Source organism: Corvus kubaryi, unplaced genomic scaffold (assembly GCF_017639235.1).
Source record: "Corvus kubaryi isolate FWS band 111438036 unplaced genomic scaffold, C.kubaryi_AGA036_p1.0 37334, whole genome shotgun sequence".
NCBI lineage: Eukaryota > Metazoa > Chordata > Aves > Passeriformes > Corvidae > Corvus > Corvus kubaryi.
The window spans coordinates 8979190-9000283 of NW_024581108.1; the positions used below are offsets into that span (position 1 = coordinate 8979190).

Consider the following 21094-nt stretch of genomic DNA (forward strand, 5'->3'; position numbering starts at 1 on the left):
CTGTCTAAAAATAACTTAAGTATAAAATACTTTAGAACTGTTAAGGAATGAATCTTCTATTCCTCAAGTAAATATGAATCTCAATTTTAAAAAAACAATAAATTACAAGATTTTTAATAAAACAGACATTATGAGACTAACAGAGACCACACAGACTATACTTCCAACCTCCCTTTGACCTGATCTCAAAGCCACATGGGACGAGTCTGACTACATATATGCTGGTAGCTCTTTTAGGTCAAGTATGTAAGTAGGGCAAAGGATGTCCATAAATATTGCAGATATATTTGAACAGGAAGCCTTTAAAAGTGGGTTCTAGTTCATCTCTCTGTGACCTTGGTGCACATCCATAAACCTTCATTTTTTACTTACTGGGAGAGATATGCACTTCACTTCTCTTGGAAGTTGTGGTACTGAACACCTTAGTCAGGTAGATAACCCCAATCCTTAATTTCAAATCCATGCACTGACATACGTGCACTGGAGCTACTAAAGAAGCTCAGACATGGACAGGATAGTGATGCCTGTGGCATGGATCAAGTTACCGTATCACCTTCCTTTACTGCCAGAGAGAGGGAAAGGCTCATCTCCCTGCAAAGGTAAATACATAACACCTAAGAATATCAAAGTGAGAATAAACCTCAGCAGTTGTAAACAGCAATTGTAACAAAGAAGGTTTTTTAAAAGACTGAGCCCTTTTCATAAGTTGTAAAATGTAACTGTTAAGCAAAAAAATTGTATTTATTTTTATTAAATTAATAAAAAACTTTTGTGTATTCATGTTTCATCTAAAATAAAAGAAGGCAAAATCCATTTTCAGTCATGGTATTACAGGCCAAATATATGTAACCTGTAATGCTAATCCAGGTAAAATGACCCCCTGGCCACCCCATTTGCAACTCAGCTGTGGTTGTTTGCCATGCAGCGCATTGCTGAGTGTGCTGTGGAAGGAGATTTCCACATGGAAAGGCTGTGCTATTTCCTCGGAGCACTTACAGGCCAAGAAAAAAGCCTGTCAGTAAGATCCCATAAACAAGCTCTTGTGACATGCCTTATGATGCTGCCTCAGGGAATACATTAAAAACACAGAGCAGACAAGCTCAGAATTGCTGGAACAGCTTGAGATAACCCTTGCCCTTGCTGGTGTGACTGCTCCTGCAGCTAAGCACCCTCTCCCCATTCCCACACTGCTCTGCATCTCTGTGGATCTGTGCTGACAGCCTAAAGGCCAGGACAAGGGATTACCACCACAGAAAAGTTGCATTTCCTCTTGCAAACACAAGTCTCTCAACACAGTACAGGTCATCTGGCAAGCAAGGGGAGAGCTTGACGGTAGTTACACAAAATGATACCAATACAATTGGGAGCAGGAACCTTCTGTACTTGGCAGACAGTTCCTGCAGCAGTAAAAAATAGCTGGAAGGCGGAAGCCCCCAACAGAGCAGTAAATGTCATCACAGCAGTTTCTACAGGTGCTTCCCTGCTCTACATGAACAAGATATGGACAGTGCCTTTGCCCTGGGGATTTATCTGGTGTATTGCACCAAAATGCACTGCAGCACAGAGCCCAGGAACTCAGCAGAAGTACTTTACTTTCCTGTGCTTTCTCAAACCAGTTAAAGCGAACCTTTAGTGCCTCAGCATTCAGCTGCTAAATCAATGTGCTTAGCAGAGAAGGGCAGCTCACTATCTACAGCAGCACAGCCATATGAGTTCCAGACCTTCAGCAGGAAAAAAAGAGACGACATCAGAAGTAAGAGTTCCTCCCTTTTCAGGTCCTATTATGACATGTAAAATAAAAGGGTGAGGCTATGCCACTCTTTCAAAAAGATTTCAACCTTTAAAAAAGCAAAGTTTTAGGTTTTATTTGCTCTTACCTAAGCACCAGTTCAGTGGCACAGCTGTTGTTTGTGTAGAGAATCCTGCTAGGGACAAGCTCCTAATACACATGTTAAACATTGTCCTGCCCTGGCTTTTTGGATGGAATGATAAAATATTGCTTAAACCAGGGGTGGGCACTGGCTGTTCCTTGATCTTCCAGCCTTGCTGCTTTGGCTGGAGCAGGACAGGTCACTCAGGTGCTGCAGGAAACCCCTATGGAGCCAGTCCCGGAAGCAGAGCCTGTGCTGGTGTCTCTGCTGGGCAGTGGGGAACACATCATTTGGAGACCTTCCAGCAGTAGCCTCTGGATCAGTGACTGAAACACCCAAGGATACATTCTGGAGACCATCAACTGGAAACCTGCTTCCTAAGTTTTGGAGAACCCAAAGACATCCTTCCCAGCTGCCCAAGCCATATGGCCCTGGGCAGCTGCCACCAGTGCTCCAAGGGCTCCAGGCTCTCTCTGGCCAGGCGCCTCACCTCAATCTCACATAACCTTCCTCAAGGGTTAATTTTTCAACAAATTGAAATTATCACGATATTCCTCTAATACAAAAGGAAGAAATGCCTTAAAATGCCAGAGTTTTTCACAGATCAGAAAATGTCATCACTGGGCATAGAAGAATAGAGCACTGAGGACAAGAGAGCTCATAAAATAGTTATGAGGAAAAATATTATCGGGAAAATGCTCTCTTCATCAGCAAAAAACTCAACAACATATTGTGAGACTTAAATCTTCTCCTGCAATGAGTGCATAAACCAAATTTAATTTCATTTCACTTTTCCTCATTTCCTCCACATTTACATTTCTGGGCATATAAAATTCAAGGAAGTTTGTTTGCACATGTCTAAATACTTAACAGTGTTAAAGCGTTTATAGTTAACTGAAAATATCTGCACAGAATGAAAAAAAAAAAAAGTTTTAGACCAGGCAGTTATGCAGGCAGAACACATGGAAACCCAGAGCAGGGATGAACACTTACAAAGAGGTCAAACTGCTCATGAATACATGAAATTACCAAGGAACAATATATTGCTTCTCATTTGGAGCTAATGCAGTCTCCTGGAAAAGGGTCAAATGCAGCCTATGCCTTCTGAATGGTAATTCCCCCAGGGTCAACAGAGCTCTAACAGCTTGTATCAAAGCTCAGTTTGGCCCAGCATCTCCAGCAGTAGAGGTGAGTCACATTAATATCACACACATTGTAAAATCTTACTCAAGATCTTGCAACAAGCAACATAATTTTATAGTAAATGGGATTCCAGATATTGACATAATTGCAGTCTAATTGAGACTATTTTTCGTAGAAAAAGATTGAAAATAAATGCTGGAAAATCCCCAAAACTATCAAGCAGCAATTCTGCACTCACCTGTTGAAATAACAAGTAACCACTGCCCCAGCAATCACCATTTGCTGACAGGCAAGAATGAATTCACTAGTCCAGATAAGGCCAACAAAATGATACCATGCCATGTAGCAAATTCCAGACAGAGCTCTGTATTCTACTTGTCCTCCTGAAGTGGACTCTGCAGTACCTGAAGTTGGGATTACACCATTGTATTATTATAACATGCCAGACAAGGGGGGAAAGGGGAAGGGGGGACAGGGACATAGAAGTACATAGAAGTGCTTCTGTGCACATTCTCTTAACTTCTCTACAGTAAAGTTACAAAAAAAAAATTCCAATGCTATTTAATTCTGTCCATTCTAACAAAGTTAGAGAGACAACATTTTGTAATTCAAATTGAATTTTGAAAAATAAAATCTCACAAAAAGCAAAAGATTGTGTTTAAATTGGGATTGAGACACAGCTACCAATAAAGAGGAAAGCTATATATTAGTAAAGATTTCTGAGAAGACATTACTCAAGACTTAAGTGACAAATAGTTCAGAAGTAAATGAAATCTTAATTTTCATTATTTAAATTTGAAACAAATTCACAGTTATAAAATGCTTTAGGGTTTGGGATTTTTTTTTTTTTTTTGTAAGAAGCAGAAGAGAAAGACTGCAGAAAAGTATTAAGAATACATAACATACTGTTGCAACAAAACAAAACAAATATTTTAATTGCAATTACAAATCAGAACCATAGTCATTAGTTTTCTGTTCTCTATACTTTGAAATCTTTGTGCAAAATACAGGCACATAAATGTAGGTTCTCTGGGGGGAAAAAAAAGTAGACATCTGTATGGTAGTATATGCTCCAATGTTAGTACTGTATCCAGGAACATGGACAAATTAAGTTATTCAAGCTAAAAACATTCCTTCCACTTCTGTTACTCACAAAGAATTTATTCCATATTCATAAATGGCTTTTCACAAAAGGTGGGGGCAACTCAGATTCCTCAACAATCAGACCTTTCTTTGTGCCATCCTATTTATGGCACTTGACTCTGAAGGCTAGTCAAGGGATAATGGCATTAGGACCATTTGATCCTAGTAAAAGGTCTCTAGGTTTCTAAGATGCTATTTTTTTTTTTTTTTTTTACCAAGCCTTAAGTCTATTAACCTTAAAGAGAAACATGTTCACCAAACAAAACAATCTCTGGAGGTGAGTAGTTTCTTATTCCAACTCCATGAAAGAAGTAACAAAGTGAGACAGAACTGGCTACTCCTGCTAGAACAGCAATAAAACTTAAGCTTTAATACTACATGTATTCATTTGGTGGACTTGGCAGTGTTAGATTTACAGCTGGACTTGATGATGCTAAAGGTTTTTTCCAACCTAAATGATTCTATGAGCGTGTGTTCTCCTCCAGGACAACACACCACCTTCAAGTTCAAAACTGCCACTTATACAAAGCTATCTAGGAAATGGCTCCTTTCTGGCCTGTTTTCTATAGCCACAGAGTTCTTATTCAAGAATAACTAAAAGTAGAAACACTAAAGATTTCGGCAATACCATCAGGTTTAGACAAGCTTTTCTTAAGTTTTCAGAACCAAGGTCTATTTGTCTGTAAATTAAGAAAAATATTCATCTACGCCATACTAACACTGCAACATTATTTTAATGTGCTTTGAAGGATCAGAAAGTGCTACACGGATGCATAAATTCAGACATATGTTCTAGATATTTTCTTTTCCTAGAGGTTAACAATATTGGCGGAACAGGTAAGCTCTCTCCAGTGCTGTAGAGTTGGTCATTCACAGAAATACTGTTGTGCTTCCTATATACTCAAATGTATTTTAAGTCTGTGAAGTGCAAAATATTTGATAGTTTAAAAAAATCTACTACTCAGATCTCTTCTTGCAAATTCTCCGTCATTCCTCCCCATCCTGTGCCTCCCTGGTTTTAAGTTTGCAAAAGTAGTGGGTTTTTTTAAGGGAAATTTTTAGGATATAATCATTTACTTAGGTCATTAAAACAAGTGAAGCACTATATAATTCTGAATTCAAGAGATCTTTCGTTTTCCATATTTCTTCCAGAAACTCTAGACTGCCTTTTTCTGCAGTGCCAAACACGCTCATTATCCATAGCCTACAGCCCTTACTGACAGAACTTAAGCAAACAATTTGTCAATAAGATACAAGGTGTCCTACCTCTCCATTTGCATGCAAAGCCATTATGCCATTTGGTAGCAGAATTAAGCACATTTTCCACCATACAATCCACCTGAACATTTCTTTTTCCAAAATAGGCTTTTTCAGGCTTTGTTTCTGTAGTGTTGGCATGAAGACTGATAAATGTACATATGGCAAGCTAATTCTGTTTGCTTTTTACCAGCCTAATGAAATAACCACCAGCAGTAACAACAGTAATGGCTTTGTCTTTCCTGGACAACCTTATACTTGTACATGTACACAGTGCTGTGCTCAGCTGCACAGAAATCAGGCAGAGCCACCTGCGAACTCACCTTTGATCACTTTGCTGGTCAGGGATGGTAAACTTTTTTGTTACTTCACAAAAATCTGTTTACCAGTATAAACATCTGTGTCTGATTCCCCGTCTTCTGGGCCTACCAGACATGCATGATTTTGTCAACAGAACTACTAGCAATGCTATTTTTCTATATCAGTAGCCCAGATAAACTTTAAAGCTATTCTAGATAACCTGTTGAGAAAAGTATATGCCATTTTCCCCATCACTGTGCCGTGATATATCTGTTCATACAAACTAAACTTTTTCAACAAAGTCCTGAAACACAGTTTAATCTGTCAGCAGAATATTTTTCTCCAACTACACAATCATGAATCTTTCCAGTGTACCATACACTTTTAGTGATAACATTAACAAGTCAGTAAAGAACTGAAGTCCGTACAGCTGAATTACCAAATCTGGAAGCCTTTGATCAGGACAAATGTTGATCTGCTGCCAGTACTTCAAAAGAAGTGATGTTAACAATGCGAACAGGCACAAGTGTTTGCAGCAGAACCCAGGAGAGTTTCCCTACGGGACTCGCAGCTCAGGGCTGCTCTGGCAGCCAGCACAGCAGAGCAGTGAGGCACCAGTCAGCAGTGGGTGCACGCAGTACCTTCAGCTACATTCTGGGACTTCCAGACTTAGGTCAGATGTCCTTACTCGGCAGCTGCTGCTGCGAGGTTTTGCTGATGCCTACAGCAACAGGCTGTTGTAAGAGACAAAAATTCCTGGGAAGTCTAGTCCAGCAATTTCCTTATCACAAACAAAGAGCCACTGACGAGAATACTGAGAGCCTGTTTATCAGTTCCTGTTAACATGAAAATGTGTTGTGCGCCTCCCACTGCTAAGTGAGGAAAGGTTCTGGAATCATACACTGAATCTTAGTGCTTCCTGCAACAGAATTGATTGTGTTATCTTATTTAGTGCTTTTTCATGTAAAGGTATTTACAGCTAAACTACCTGATTGTCGTTGGAATGTCAAGGCCCCTGCAGGAAAGATATTTTTATTGCTCATTTTGCTGCTGCACAGCTTCACGTGGCAGTTCTGCTGCACACTTGCCTGTAGGATACAACTTCATTGCACAAAAAAATCACACCACCTTCTCATCCTACATGCACAGTATTTACACCATGTGGACCTCACAGCTCCTGTGTGTTGGAAGGTTGAAAGACATGCTCTGTTGTGCCACATGGCCACATCAGTTCTGCTGTGAAATACCCACAAATTAGGAAACAATAAAACTCAATAACCCTAAGATATATCAGCTTTTCCAAAGAACAGCTGAATTCCATTCTTAGCCAGCTAATGGTTCTTACTGGTGTCACTGCTTGTGCTACCTAAAGTCTCATGAAGTCTTGGCATTTCTCCTAGTTTTCTAGGTCTGGAATTCACTCAGTCTCTGCTGCTGTTACAGATTCTGAATTACCAAGGTACTTAGGCAGGTGCCTACCTTAAAATGCATAAGTAGTCCCACTGATTTTAATAGGATTATCCATGTGTTTCAAATTAGTCATGTGCATAAGTACCTTTCAAGTGCAGGCTATAGGTTTCTATAGTTCCCAAGAAGTTAGATTTTTTTCTCACAGTTAACACTGACTTTTGGAGGAGATGTAAATAAGGTGCCTGCATGGTTGCATAATGATCAGGTGCACCACAGCTGAAGAGAGGATCAAGTGCTCCAGAACCATTAAGATGCAGAGACACCATAAATATTATATAACTAGTGCAGATTCAAGGAAAATGTTAAGAGCAGGTGCAGCACAGCAGCAAGCCAATTTCATTTAAACCATCTCTCTGTATTAGACAAAAGACTAGTGTCTTTGCAAACATTTCATTTTTTCAGCTTTCTTGGTATACTTGCTTTTAAAATACAGCCTACACAGCCCCAGAAAATGTATTTGCGAGACAAAAACATCAAAATTTCAAACCCAAGAAAATCACCACCTGTATTTTACAAGCTGAATGCTAGATAGTCAACTATTTGTCCGTGAAGAAAACAAATTGCTCTGTAAGAAAAAGTGTATCTTTGGAGGTCTTCAGAGAAGTACTCTCAAGTGGTGCAAAAAGCCCCCAAACTTCAAAATAAAAAGAAATATCTTCCACTTACAGGACAATTGTAGGAAACTAATAAATAATACAAAGTGCATTATTATATATGTGCATTATATATGGATTTATCGTTACAGGATGTGTAAGTACGAGTCATCCTAGAACAGCAGAACAACCCCCAACTTATCTTATGGTGAGCTGCTTTAATAGCCAGCATTTCAGAGGACTCATATTTGGGTCGAAAATTTGAAGTACAACCTAACGGAATATTCTCATTACCAAATCTCGTTTACTGTTCATCATCCAAGTTTTGAATCACAGAACAAATCTGACATAGAGTAAGGGACTGGAAATCCAAACAGCTATCCAGCTAACGCGGACCCCCTGACACCCGTACAGCTCTCCTCAGCCTGAGGGCTGAATCAAACAATCCATTACTCCTTCCGCGGAACGCCGAGGGGCTGCGGCAGCCTTTGTTCCCGTGTTTCTCCGGGAGGAGTTTCCCACCCCGCGGCCATGAGCGGCCGGGCTGCCCTGAGGCACTCCCCGCGGGCTGCGGCGCCCCCTGGCGGGCGCTGCTGCGGGGCTCCCCGGGCCGGGCGCGGGGGGACAGCGAGGGACAGCGAGGGTCAGCGAGGGTCAGCGAGGGTCAGCGAGGGAACAGCGAGGGAACAGCGAGGGAACAGCGAGGGAACAGCGAGGGACAGCGAGGGTCCGACAGCGCGGCAGAAACTGCCGCCACCGACACAGCCGGGACAGACACAGAGCCGAACTCACCCAGCCGCACAAGCGGATACAGAGCGGCATCTTCCATCTGCATTCAGACTGCAGTGTTAACTGAGAAGTAATTTGGGTTATTTATCAAACGCACATACTCTTCTAAACATGAACATGCTTCTAACAGGAAGATCTTATAAGGACTGACATCTACACTAAAAATATCCTGCCACAATACCTCCATCCATACCTATGTTTTACTAGGTTGCTCATATAAGCAATTTATTGGAAATAACCTTCCCTTCTTATGCAAAATCTGAGAAAAGTCAATTCTTTTAAAACTGAAACTTTATCATCACTCTGCTGTGCAGCAAGCTTATGCTGCCCTCTGTACTATATTATTTGCATCACTTGCTGGAAACATCAGCTAGGGAGAAGACAAAACCTAAAATACCTTTGAGTCAGGAGTTGTGTGCTGCACTATGAATGTAGCAGCAGGTCATAAACTGAATCCTACTCTCCAAGAAGGCAGAGGAAAAAGAAAAAAAGTTGAATGAAAATGCCTAGCAGGAAACAGAGAATATAACCGATGAAGGAGAATGGCACAACACGGAAAAAGCATAAAAAGCCTCTCAAAAGCAGTTTTCATTGGATTTTACTCCCCTGTGAATATATGTGGAATTTGCTTTTGGATATAATGTGCAAGTCACTATTTTCCTGCAAAGTCTGTAAAAGCATCCATTAAATACCCAAATAATTTCCCATCCTGCCCTTAAAATCAAGCTTCTTCTGTCACGTGAGATAAAATATTTCAACTCTTCTAATGACCGCTGCATTTCCAAAAGCTCTTCAATACAACAGACTCAGCTGGCATTTTCTAAACTTAGATATAACAAGGGCAAGCTTTACATCCTTATGTGTGCATATTAAGTCAGCTGGATTTAACATCAAGGATGTAATATTTCCTCTCATAGTTCTTGTTAATTATACATTTAGAAAATCTGTGTGTTATAATTAATTTTGTTGTCCTGTTACTAAATTTACTACAGTTCATGTTTATCTTAAATTGTATCTGATCCAAGCAGGTGCATGAAATGAACAGTTGGTTGATAGCTCAGAAGATGCTCCTTTCTATAAAGCCTGGTCTGAAGCAGTGATAAGGTATCCCACAAGGCCAGTTTCAGAATTACTGCTGTCTGTCTGATCCATACATAGATGCTATAAAGATTTTGCAGAAAAGCTAACATCATCAATATAGAGCTGTGTCCAGCAAACAATGCTGCTTCTGTATTGGGAAAATCTAACTCAAAGGAGTGTGGAGAAGGAATATCCATGACATCTAAAGCAAAGGGCATCAGCTTGACTATTTATTGAGGAACCATTCACAAAGAGACAGCAGGCGAGTCATTTGGCCACGCTAGGTCTGACCCTTTTGCAGGAGAAGCAGGTTATCAGCGGCTTCAAGGAGCCATTCCTGACAGACATGAGCTATTCAGAAAAAAGCAGCAGAAACAGACTTGCAAATCTGGATGACTGGCCAATGAAAGCTGGAGGGAAACAGATCCCAATCTAGCCTAAGCAATGGGTGTGATTCACAATGCCAGCATGGACTCAGCTTCTTGTGTTAGAAGTGAATTTGGTCTTGTAAAGAGCCAGAATTAACTGAGATGGAAGCAGTTGTGAACTAAGAGGAGTGAGGTACCTGATCCATGGAGGTAGGGAATACAGCCAGCTTTGCCAAATGGGCTCAGCTATGGAAAGGCTGGAGGCTTTCCTGGCCTAGCAGCAAACTGTAAGTCTGTACTAAGGAGTTACTGCAGCCACTGTCTCAAGCGATGGTGGAAACCCAAAATAAAATGGTAACACACAAGCACTTGAAGAATAAGACTGCATTTGGTTTTCCACACAGAAATCACTGCCAAGTTTCAGAAAAGAGAAAACCCATAAACAAGGGTCTCCGTCCACATCAATTCTACATCCGTTTCAACCCAAAGGATAACAATTAGCTCCTAACAGTGGCCCTAGAAATTGAAAGTGAAAAAAATACCAGCCCCCAAATCATAATACTTTTCATGGACAGAGGCTGATGTCTACATGAAGAGTTATCCCCAGAGCTACACAGCATTTAGCTTCACTTCTTTGGGTGATGTTCCAGGGAAGGACAACCTCTCTCTCTTGGATGGCATGGTGCTGGGCCAAGGGACAGCATCCAAATTACCCTGGTTCAATCTGTGACAGATCTTACAGTTATATCCCTCAGTAATACCATTTCCATACTAAAAATCTGTTCTGCCAAATCTTTCATAGTGCTTGACTTTACACAGAGCACCTCCTCTACAACTGCATGAACCACTGGATTAATCCAAACACTGTTGCACTGGTCCAAGTGATAGCAATTGCCACTGAACTACTGCTCTGAAGCAATGTTCTGTCTTTGTGACAATTTAATATTGTTTAGTTAGAGGAGACAAACATTCTCATTTTGTAACAATTGCACTAAAAGTTGTCTCCTCCTTCCTGTTGCTTTCTTCATTTAAGGTCACCAAACATATACTGTACCCACCACAATCTATTAACAAATAAATGAGAAAGAACAAACTCAAGTCCACATATGGAAGCAAAAGGGAAATGTAGAAGACTCCAACAAGTGGGAAATAAAATAAAGGGAACAAGTAACTCTGCCATGTAACAATGCTAGCCCACATTTTATACGCCAACACCAAGAGGTCCCACATGTAAGAAGAGATCTTAGGAAATGGATAGGATTCAGTCAAAAACATGAAAATCATTTACTTACCTGCAGTTCCTAAGCTAAGTAATACAGCAACCCAAAATACCCAGAACACAGTGAGAATCAGAAAGGTCCCGAGTGGTTGGAACAGGAGGAAAGGAATTCTGCCAATGATTTTATCAACAATTCGAAAGAGCTGTACTGCAAACTGAAGCCTCTTTCTTAGTACAAAGATAAGGGAGAGCAGAACAACCTGTTACAGGAAATAAAAAGACAAATTATTGGGGGTTTTACCTCAAGAAAATTATCAGAGTTGTCAAATGTGGGATCAGAGGATACAGACTTCACAAAGACATGACAGCAAAGCAATTTAGATAATCTTACTACACATTGGAAAATCCACCTGAGACACTCCCTATGTTCCCAAAGAGCCTGTGGATTAATATCTCGTTTTCTGCAATAATTGCTGCTGAATTTTTAAACAAAATAGGTTTTGTAAAACTTTAATTCTTCTAATGCAACAGTTTGTTTTGCTTTACAGCAAACGTAAATGTACATTAAACACTACACATTGCTTTCACATACCCTGCATGTCATGAACTTTTAAACTTTCTTTCTACTCAGGTCAGCTTGCCACTGTTCACTTTCACAATGGTAGGAGAACCAGTCCTTTCCTGTAGTCCACAACAAAACTAGTTTGAGAGCTATGTATGTATGGAAGCAAAGCAGACATAAAATGAAAACTTATCTAAATAAATTATTGTCTTCCCAAAGTAAGAAACCAACCCTCCAATAACAAAACCCTGAGTCAAAAACCCCACAATAACCCCAGTTCTTTGTACGTGACAAGGAACTATGAACAGCAGTTAAAAGGGAGGTTGGAATATATAGAACAATAAATACAACCAGTGGCAGTTGCTTCACTAGTTTTTTTGCCTGCTCTAGAAAGAGGCTACCAGCTCTGAAGAGAAGCATAACCTGCAGCAGTGGATGTTCCCACAGTTCTGCAAACAACAGTAAGTTGTACTGGAACACACATGCATTCAAAGAAACTTTTTCTTACCTCTTTAGCATCAGCAGATGTAAAAAGGTCATGACTTATGGAGGATATAAAAAAATTATCTGTGACACATTAATATTTGTCACTGTAAACTGTCAGACTGCTCATATCTGGCAAATTCCATATAGATCTTACTCATCTCTAAGAAAACAGGACAATCACTTTGACAAATGTCTCATGAAGCACAAATTGACTGTACCCTCAAATTGAGCAGTGGCTCATTTAACATTGCAACATCAGAGTGAAAAAAATCACTTAAGAAGTTGCAAGCGGCACTCAGATTTTCTGTTGTAAAACAAGATCAGTGAGAGAAAACCAGAATTTGACCCCAGAACTTGAGGTCTAGACAATGCTGCCTGTGTTTCACTGCCCCTTTTATTGTCTAAAAGAGCTGCCACCCCTTTCTCCTACTGACAGGGCAGGATGAATCCACAGATCTCCTGTCCATACTCAGCCAAAACCCCTGTGTTTGTTCAACATGATTGTCCAGTGAGCTGATGCAGAACAAAATGGGGATGGAAAAAAATTCTTGCATTTTTACACCAACAACATTAACACTGTTTGCACAGGTTTGAAGTGTGGCAGGGCTGACAAACAAGTTTCACAATGAAGTTACAGTTTTTTTTGTCGTTTTGATGGGGGCCTAAAAATCTAGTTGGAACTAGATTTTTCGGAATCTTTAGGGTCCCTTCCAACCCAAACCATTCTATGATTTTATGATTATATTTAAATGCATGTAAGAAGATCTCAGATTTTATTCTCATTTTCCAATGTGAACAGAATTAGGAATTATTTTTACTGTTGCAGAACCACTGTAGTTCAAGTGTTCAAGTTACAGCCTCTGCCATTGCTTAGGGCAAAACATTACTTACAGTAACTATTGTTGAGAAGATGGCATATCCAAGTAGGAACTTTACGTTTTCCTTTTCTGTTTCCAGTTCAGTGCTGGGATCATTCCTATAGTCATAATGGAGCCACCAGAGAACACCTGAGATGACTGAGCAGACCAGAGCAGCATGAGGGTGGGCAGTGCATGCTGTTGCTGGCAGGCTGATGCCTGCCTGGCCTCCCTCCCCAGTCTCCCGCCCTCCCCGCTAACCCACACGTGGCTCAGGAATACTGCCAATTAGCAAAGTGAGGGACTGGATCAGTGATCACAGAGGAAGTTCCAATAGTCAGACTGAGGTAAAACCACAGCAGAATGTTTGGATTTCTTGCAGTTATTCTAAGGCTCAGGCATGTAATTTTATTGTGGAGATACAAAGCTAAATTTAACGGCATGACAAGCTTTAGCCAGACGCATTCCTATGGTTGTCCCTTTCTAAAGCAGGCAGCATAAGAGCTCACTAAACATTCTTTGAAACAGTAGCATTTTCATAACTGCATTCATCTGCCAAAAGAAATGTTTTTTCTAGGCATCTATAAAAACAATAAACATCACCCTCATCCTAACACTCAGCAGCTGGAACAGCACAGCCAGACCTTGGCACCAAAAGGCAAGCAGGCCTCAGTTTGGAAATGACTATGGTAAGCTGAAGGTTACTGAGGATGGCCATGAAAAAAAGGATAACTGTTTGTTCAGCTGCTAATCCTTCAGTTCAGTGAAAGAGTAAATATACTTACACAACAAACCAAAAACAACCAGTGCAATCAGAGTATGGATGAGGAGGGTCTGAATGAATCTGAAGGCTAAAACCAGTATCAAAGAGAAGGCTGAAAAATACATGTAGTAAGTTTGAGTGTTACAACCTTTTGATTTTAAATATAAATTTAAGGTTCTTGTAGAATTTTGGCTTTTATTTTTAAACAGTAGTCTCAAAATCAACAGCATTTAGTAAAGTTGGCAACCTTCTTAACATTTAAAGCACCCAGTTACCTGTAACTTAAATAACAAGGAACCTATAGCTGATATATTTCACCACAGGAATTACTAGCTTTTTAAATAACATTTTATACAAGATTTAAGTTCAAGTGCTCATGCTGATGTCCTTTTTTTTATCAACAATTTCTTACAGTCCCCTAAAATGAGGTATAGAACCATGTAATGAAACACAGAATCTGGTAATTCAGAGGTCTGCATTTCACCAGTCTATTAAACGCCTCCTCATAAAACCTGACCACTCTTTCTTAAAAATAAAGAAAATATTAAAATATGCCCCAAGAATATAAAAAAAATCCACTTTTGAAATAAACATATAGACTTATAAGAAACATTTTAACCTTTTAATTGAATATCATTATTCACTTTTTACTTATAACCTTACCTAGTGCAAGGACACTCAGTCCTATCACAGTATCTCTTCCTGCCAATATTCCACTCAGAATTCGGTGAAAAACATCCATTTCATTAACCATACTTATTAAGACAGATGCATACTTGGAATAGCATTCAGGATTTTGTGGAACACATCGATTAAATAATGGAAAAGATTTACTGAAAGGTTAAAAACAAAAGCAGTAAAAAATATTAATTACTGGACAAACAGTTTAAAATCCACAGAGATCCATCCTGCCATTCTCCACACAGAGCATTCTGTTATAAAGGGTAGTTTTATCTATCAACTGCAAAATAAACTCCTAATGGTGCCATGCCTGTTTCACTATACCAGAACAGATCCATTCAAGATCAGCCTGGGGAAAAAATTTAACAACTCTCTCATTAACTACTATCACCATCAGCACACAGCTCCTATTCCCATTCTAGTCAGGCTCCATCTGCTTTGCTCCCATGTGCTTATGTAAAAAAGAAGTTCATGCCAACATAGCTGTAACCTATGCTGTTGTAGATAATTCTAGATCACAAACAGTTTGCATTGTTTTTATGATATTTAAGCATTCTAAAAGCCACACCAAAACAATGTGTGCAAGGTACAATTAATAGCACCAAATATTTATACAAAATTATTTGTCACTCCCAGCCAAGCTTCTTGCATATATTCATTGTCCCACTTTGGCAGTGCTGCACTACAACAGTCAAAGGCATATTCTTACCTGAAAAGGAGAGGTTTTGTCATCAACAGTTAAAAATTCCTCTAACTAGCTTTGCTTCTACTATGAAATATTACTGTGCAACATGAATAACTTTGCTAAGTTCCTTGATAACCAGAAAAAAAGCCTAGAAAGTTGAGGAAATAAGTGAAACATGCCATAGTTTTTCATCAATTTACATGCTGTCCCTTGATCCACTGTATGTAACGTTTTTATGTGTCTCCTACTCTCTTCTGTTCACCTTGCTCTTCCATTTTCTCCTGTTCAGACCAGATGACTTAGCTCTGCAGAGAGATTCCAATTCTCTGCTGAATTTTCATGACATAGTGGAACTTAAAATTATGGGTTTAAGAATTTTGACTCACAAATGCCAGATTATAAAGACAGCAATATCCACAGATCCGTGCTTCAAGCCAGCTGGCTATAAAGTTATTCTGATGGAAATTTCTGGGCTCAGGGTAAGAAGCAAAGCCCCAGATAACATCCTTGGCATTGAGGGAGAGAGCAAAAGTCTGTGCAGGAGGGAAGTTGTTCCTCATATGGAGTGCTTTTTTCCTAATTTGGAGAGGGAAAACTCTCTAAAGGGTAGAAGAATGAAGGGAATGCAGTCCTTGTTTATTCTGTGGGACAGGACACTGGCATGTTCACAGTCACAAAAAAGAACTCCTAAGGATACGCGGACAAAAATAAATAAACAAAACAAAACCATCCTGACTGTGAACTATCAAGCCAAACACAAAATGTGAGGAAGTAACAATCCATAAGAAGCTGTTCAGACTCAGGGATATTATAAAATACCCAGTAATTCTTACCTTGGTGGAACTGGCAGTGTGGGACAGAGCTGAGCTGCCTTTGGATTTAGTGTGTAATTGGAAACATTCAGGTTGTAAATGCAAAGAAAAGAACCTAAAAGGTAAAAAAAGAAAAAAGTAACTGAAGATTAGTAAAAATTTGAGAGAAAAACACATTAAGAACTAAGTTTTGTTTGCACTTCTGGTTTGATCCCTTAGCAGGTCATTGTCATCCCTGATATTCCAGTGAGAATGCAAGTAAAAATTAGGTAGTTGAGTAAATCGAAGGCAAGCTCTGCAGAACCCTTTGTCTTCTCGATTTAACTACACTTATCTTCCAGGCAGGCACACTGTTTGTTCCACAGTGCCATGCTTGGCTATTAATCCTTGCTCATAAGGATAAGAGAAAAATGTAAAACGGGGGAAGCCACAATAGAGCTAGGCCATCATGAGTTAGAAGAGAATATATATGTATGCAGAAACCTAACTTGCGCTGGGATGTTGGTGAAATATTACCAGGTACTCTGCTAATACTCTGCTCCATTATACAGCGCTTCTGGGAAAGAAAGTCTGGATACATCCAAGCCATTCAAAATGCAAGACTTCTCTCTGTTTTGACATAAACATGTAAGCAGCTGCAGCTGGAATTTGATACAATTATGTTTAGTTAGACTGAAAATACTTGTATAATACCACAGGTTTTTACACCTTTCTGTACATACCAAATGATGTCAAACTACCTCGAAATTAAATGGAAACAAATATTGTCAATTTAAATAGCAATCCCTGCCAAGCAAAACATCAAAACAAAAAAAGAATGGGATACTGACCTCTAACAAAAATGGCCTTTAACATTCATATGGTCTGAAGTTTCTACAAACTCCATGAAATAAGGCTTAGGCTACAGATTATTTTATTTACATGTTGGACATGAATAAACTGGAGTCTCTTTCACACAACAGCTACTTCTGATAGCATTTTCATCTTGAACACCAGAATCAAATAAAATTTCTAGGTGTGTCCTGGTTTTGCTGGGAAGTGAGAGGCTGTGTGGTACTTAGGTGCAACAAAAATGGAATAGCAAAACTACAACAAAATGGAATACCAAACATTGGGATCTGATGTCTAGAGGGATAAAAACACTTGTGTCTTCCTGGAATTAGTAATTCCACCATAATTTTAAGTAAATTTAAAGGAACCAATTGGACAAGTTTCTCAAACAGCATATGAACTCTGGTCACTTACTGGCACCCCTTCCAAACTTCACTAGTTCATTCTCAGAAGTCAGTTTTCTGCTACATAACCTCAGCACTGTGCAGGAATTGATCAACAACTTTCTAATTAGCATAAGAGAGCTAGAAACTATGGCTTTGAAATAAAGCAGAAACAAGACATTTTATTTTCCGTTACCATGAACTGTTCAGGAAATCAATGGTAAGGTATGACTCCCTAGTGTAAGAAACATAAAAAACAAAGTGGAAGCTGCTCAACTGTTCTACAGATACACTAAGATACTCATATTCCCTGTGGCACACCATTATTCCTTGCAAAACTCTGGAGATCTTCCAAAGAGTTGAGCTGCTCTTGTGGACAACTTGACACGCACAAGGAAAGTGAACTGATTCTGAGGCTTTGTATTTCCAGGCTGCATGAATTCAGAAAGAACACATACCTAGAAAGAAAAAAAGATCCTCTTCTCAAAAACAAGCTTTCTTGGTTTGCTGTAAGTTTTAATTCTGAACCTTCTTTCCATCTTTTTAAAGTGCTACAAAGCAAATGAAACTTTTTCAGAAGGAGTCAGTAGAATGACTGGGAACTGCAGCCTGCAACTTCCTTAAGTACAAAGATTTGCCATATAGAATGACTGCCTGTTTGGTTGAAGTCCCATTTAAGACCCTCTTTAAGAAGGCAGTTGCATAAAGCGTAACAATGCAGCACATTTTCAAATTCTGTTTTAACTTTTTAATTTCACTCCTCTTTTGCACTACTCCCACCTTTGTTGCCTTTCAATACAATGATGTATAGATACACAGATGTATATGACTGACAACGAGAAGATATGCATTTTACTAACTTCTCAAACATTTGATTTATTTAGACATTATCTGATGTACTTACTTTTTATTAGTCATGTCCAATCCAGAAAGATTTGCTCCTTCTACAGGAGTGTTCTTCCGACCACATATGTTCCCAAAGCTGTCATATCCAAGCACAAGTCTTTCTGCAGCACCAGCCACCACAGCATAGCCACTTATAAACATCTGTTAAAATTTTTTTTAATGTGAAAGCCTGCTACGATAGCTTTTTCTTCCCATTTAATAAATATTCCTTTTAAGTCATACATTTTTGTCTTGCAGTTGCAAACAGTTAAATCTAAAATTTACCCCTCTGCACAAGGCCAGAGCAAGTCATATGGACAAGTTTAGCCCTATTGCTTCCTTAGAGCTTTCCTTCATCCATTGTTGAAAGTATAAAAAATAAGCAGAATAACACAGGAGAAGAAAGATAGAGGTCCTGATTAAAATAAAAGCATTAGTAAGATGCTGAACACTGTCCCTAGCGAAGTTCATGTGTGTCACTAGGCAAGATCACTCAAATGGTGATTTTTCATGCACTCACTGCATCTCATTTTACAGGGTGACCTTCAAGACTCACCTGGGCAATAGATCTGCTGCCATAATGGGTCTTTGAAGCTGCTAGTGAATTTAATCAGAGGTATTTTTAAACACCAAGTATAATTAATATGAAGATTACCTGAAATTTCGGAAGGAGCACTCCTTAACACATGTGAAAAACCTGGAGAAAGCTACACCGCACACTTAGGTGACACTGCCCTGACCTTTTAGTTGTTCTGCTGTCAAGTTCCAGTAGATCATCTTCCTGTAAACCCCAGAGGCTGCTAACTACCTCTGCTGGCCAAGTAGCAGCAATCCTTAGTCAAAATAAAACACCTTGTCTAGGAATGCAGCTTAAACCCTCCTGTACCTCGTGAGAGCCAAAATAACCCTTGGAAAGTACCTTTGCAAGTGCCAAGAAGCAGCAATTCTTCTCTGAAACTGGTGAAGTCCTGAGTACTACTTTACCCAAAGGCTTGTCTCCACAGCACTCCAGCTATTGAAGAACTCAGTGACCCAATCTTCTCCTCTTTCCCATGAGGTGCAAGTCCCATTTCACATCCACCAAGGACAATCACTAGGCTCTGTGGCTATGCGCCAGCTGCTGGCAGCAGCAAAATTTCTCAGTCCCACATTAACCACTACTACTTTGAATGGATATGGCTGAATATTGGCTGTGCTCGAGACAGATTGCACATGTCAGATCCAGCACAACTGCTTTCTTACTTAAGCTTTAGAGCCTTTATTTGTTGTTCTACTTTTAATGCTTGTGACTAAAGATTGGATCTGGGCAAAAACACGTCTCAATACACAAATGTGTACATACGTGCTTCTTTAGTCCTCATTTTTGCTTATAGTAGACTCTTATTTTGCAGTCTTAACCAGTTCAGTAATTTTTAAAAATTATGATGGCATGTTAATGCTGTCTCAATATGGACATCTTTGTAAAGACTCCTCAATTCAAGCTGACATACTACTTGTGGATGTGATTTGCTACAGTAACAAAATATTTCCAGATCCAGTTTGTTTACAGAACAAGTATTTGTTAATAATTAAAATGGTCTCAGAAGGCAAGAAATGAGCTGGAACTATAACTCAAATGAAACAGGCTTTCAGAAAAATTCTGGCATTCTTTCTAAAGGTGGGTATTACAGGTCCACTGTGTAGGTGGTTCTTTTTGTTTTAAGTGCAGAATCCTGGATACAAGCCATAAATATTGCTAAGTAACAGAGTAATAGCTGCAGGGGTATATCTATATATGGCTGTGATACCCATTTCCACAGAGCTATTAATGTGATTTCAATTTTTTTCACTATGTGAACAAATTAGAGTTACTACATTTTCTTGAATGTTTTAAAAATAAGATCAAACACAAGAAAACTGATACATGTATGCAAAAAGCTATTTCACAGAAACTGAGCAATAAAAACAGTGAGAGAAACCAAACAAAAATCCTAAATCCTTACCATTTGACAGGTTTCATTTGTGGCATTCCCTCCACTGATCAAAGCACTAAACATTAGACAGCAGGTAAAAAACAAAAGTTCACCATACATTCATGCAGTATTCAAAATCTGTAGGTAATATTCTGCATTAGCTTCCATTTAAAAAGTTACTATGCATGGAATTAAAAAGTGTATTTATGGGAATCCTGAGTAGACACAGACATATCATAAAAAACCCTATCCACACTTCAGAAAGACAAAGCCTGTTCCCAAAAGCTTGCACACTGTTGTAAGCACGGGACAGATAGTGACTTAATGTAGCATCAGATGGACACACGTTGCAAGATATTAAAGCCACAATGAGTAAGTAGAATAAAGAGCCCAGTCCGAACCAGGACTGATTTACAAAAAAGCGAATTCTAAATAACCCAGCCCTTTGTATACATGGTATCTGAAGCACGCGGGCAGAACTCAGAAGTGCGACAGACATACACACGTCCCTGGGCAATCCCACTAACACTGGATCTGATTTTTCCTTCCAGGAAAAAACCAACCAAACAAGCGTGCTTACCAAGCCAGCCCAGAAAAGACAGAAGAGGAGCAGCCAGAGAGTGTCTGTGCACTTTCTGTAAGCGACTGGTCTCCATTCCTGTAGTTCAGAAATACTATCTCCAGAGTCCTAAACAGAAAACAACAGAATAAACTTCCTGTGAAATTAAATCAAGTTCCGAACTGCGGAGATTTCAGTAAGCGCGTAACTTGGCACTCTCAATGCCGAACACCTGGCAGCTCTCTGCCGCAGCGAGGTGCGCTGCTCCCCCGCACGCCCCGCTCTCTCTGCCCGCCCCCGCCGGTGTCCCGGGCACGCTCCGGCCCGGAGCTCACCTGCCGCCGGCCCCCGTTCCGCTCCATGGCCGCGCTCGCCGGGCCGGGCCGGGCCGTGCTCCGCGGGGGC

At 39.8% G+C, this 21094-nt stretch overlaps 1 protein-coding gene across 9 annotated transcripts in view; it reads right to left on the reverse strand.

Annotated features, from left to right (window-relative positions):
* The window catches only part of SLC44A3 (solute carrier family 44 member 3), a 40897-nt gene that overhangs the window by 18895 nt on the left and 908 nt on the right, over positions 1–21094 (reverse strand). For 7 of the 9 annotated variants that reach the window (XR_006016442.1, XM_042030147.1, XM_042030145.1 and 4 more), the window contains exons 2-10: positions 20711–20818; positions 18198–18340; positions 17615–17751; positions 16101–16194; positions 14565–14734; positions 13924–14013; positions 13173–13297; positions 11307–11493; positions 3253–3418 (exon numbers count right to left, since the gene is read on the reverse strand). Coding sequence is in view for 8 of the 9 variants with exons in the window: in XM_042030147.1 (XP_041886081.1) it covers positions 3253–3418; positions 11307–11493; positions 13173–13297; positions 13924–14013; positions 14565–14734; positions 16101–16194; positions 17615–17751; positions 18198–18340; positions 20711–20818 (1220 nt within the window). In the remaining variant the exon portion in view is untranslated. Of the gene's footprint in view, positions 1–3252; positions 3419–11306; positions 11494–13172; positions 13298–13923; positions 14014–14564; positions 14735–16100; positions 16195–17614; positions 17752–18197; positions 18341–20160; positions 20207–20710; positions 20819–21024; positions 21089–21094 lie in introns of those variants that run through there. The other 2 variants (XM_042030144.1, XM_042030141.1) reach the window with 2 other exon arrangements.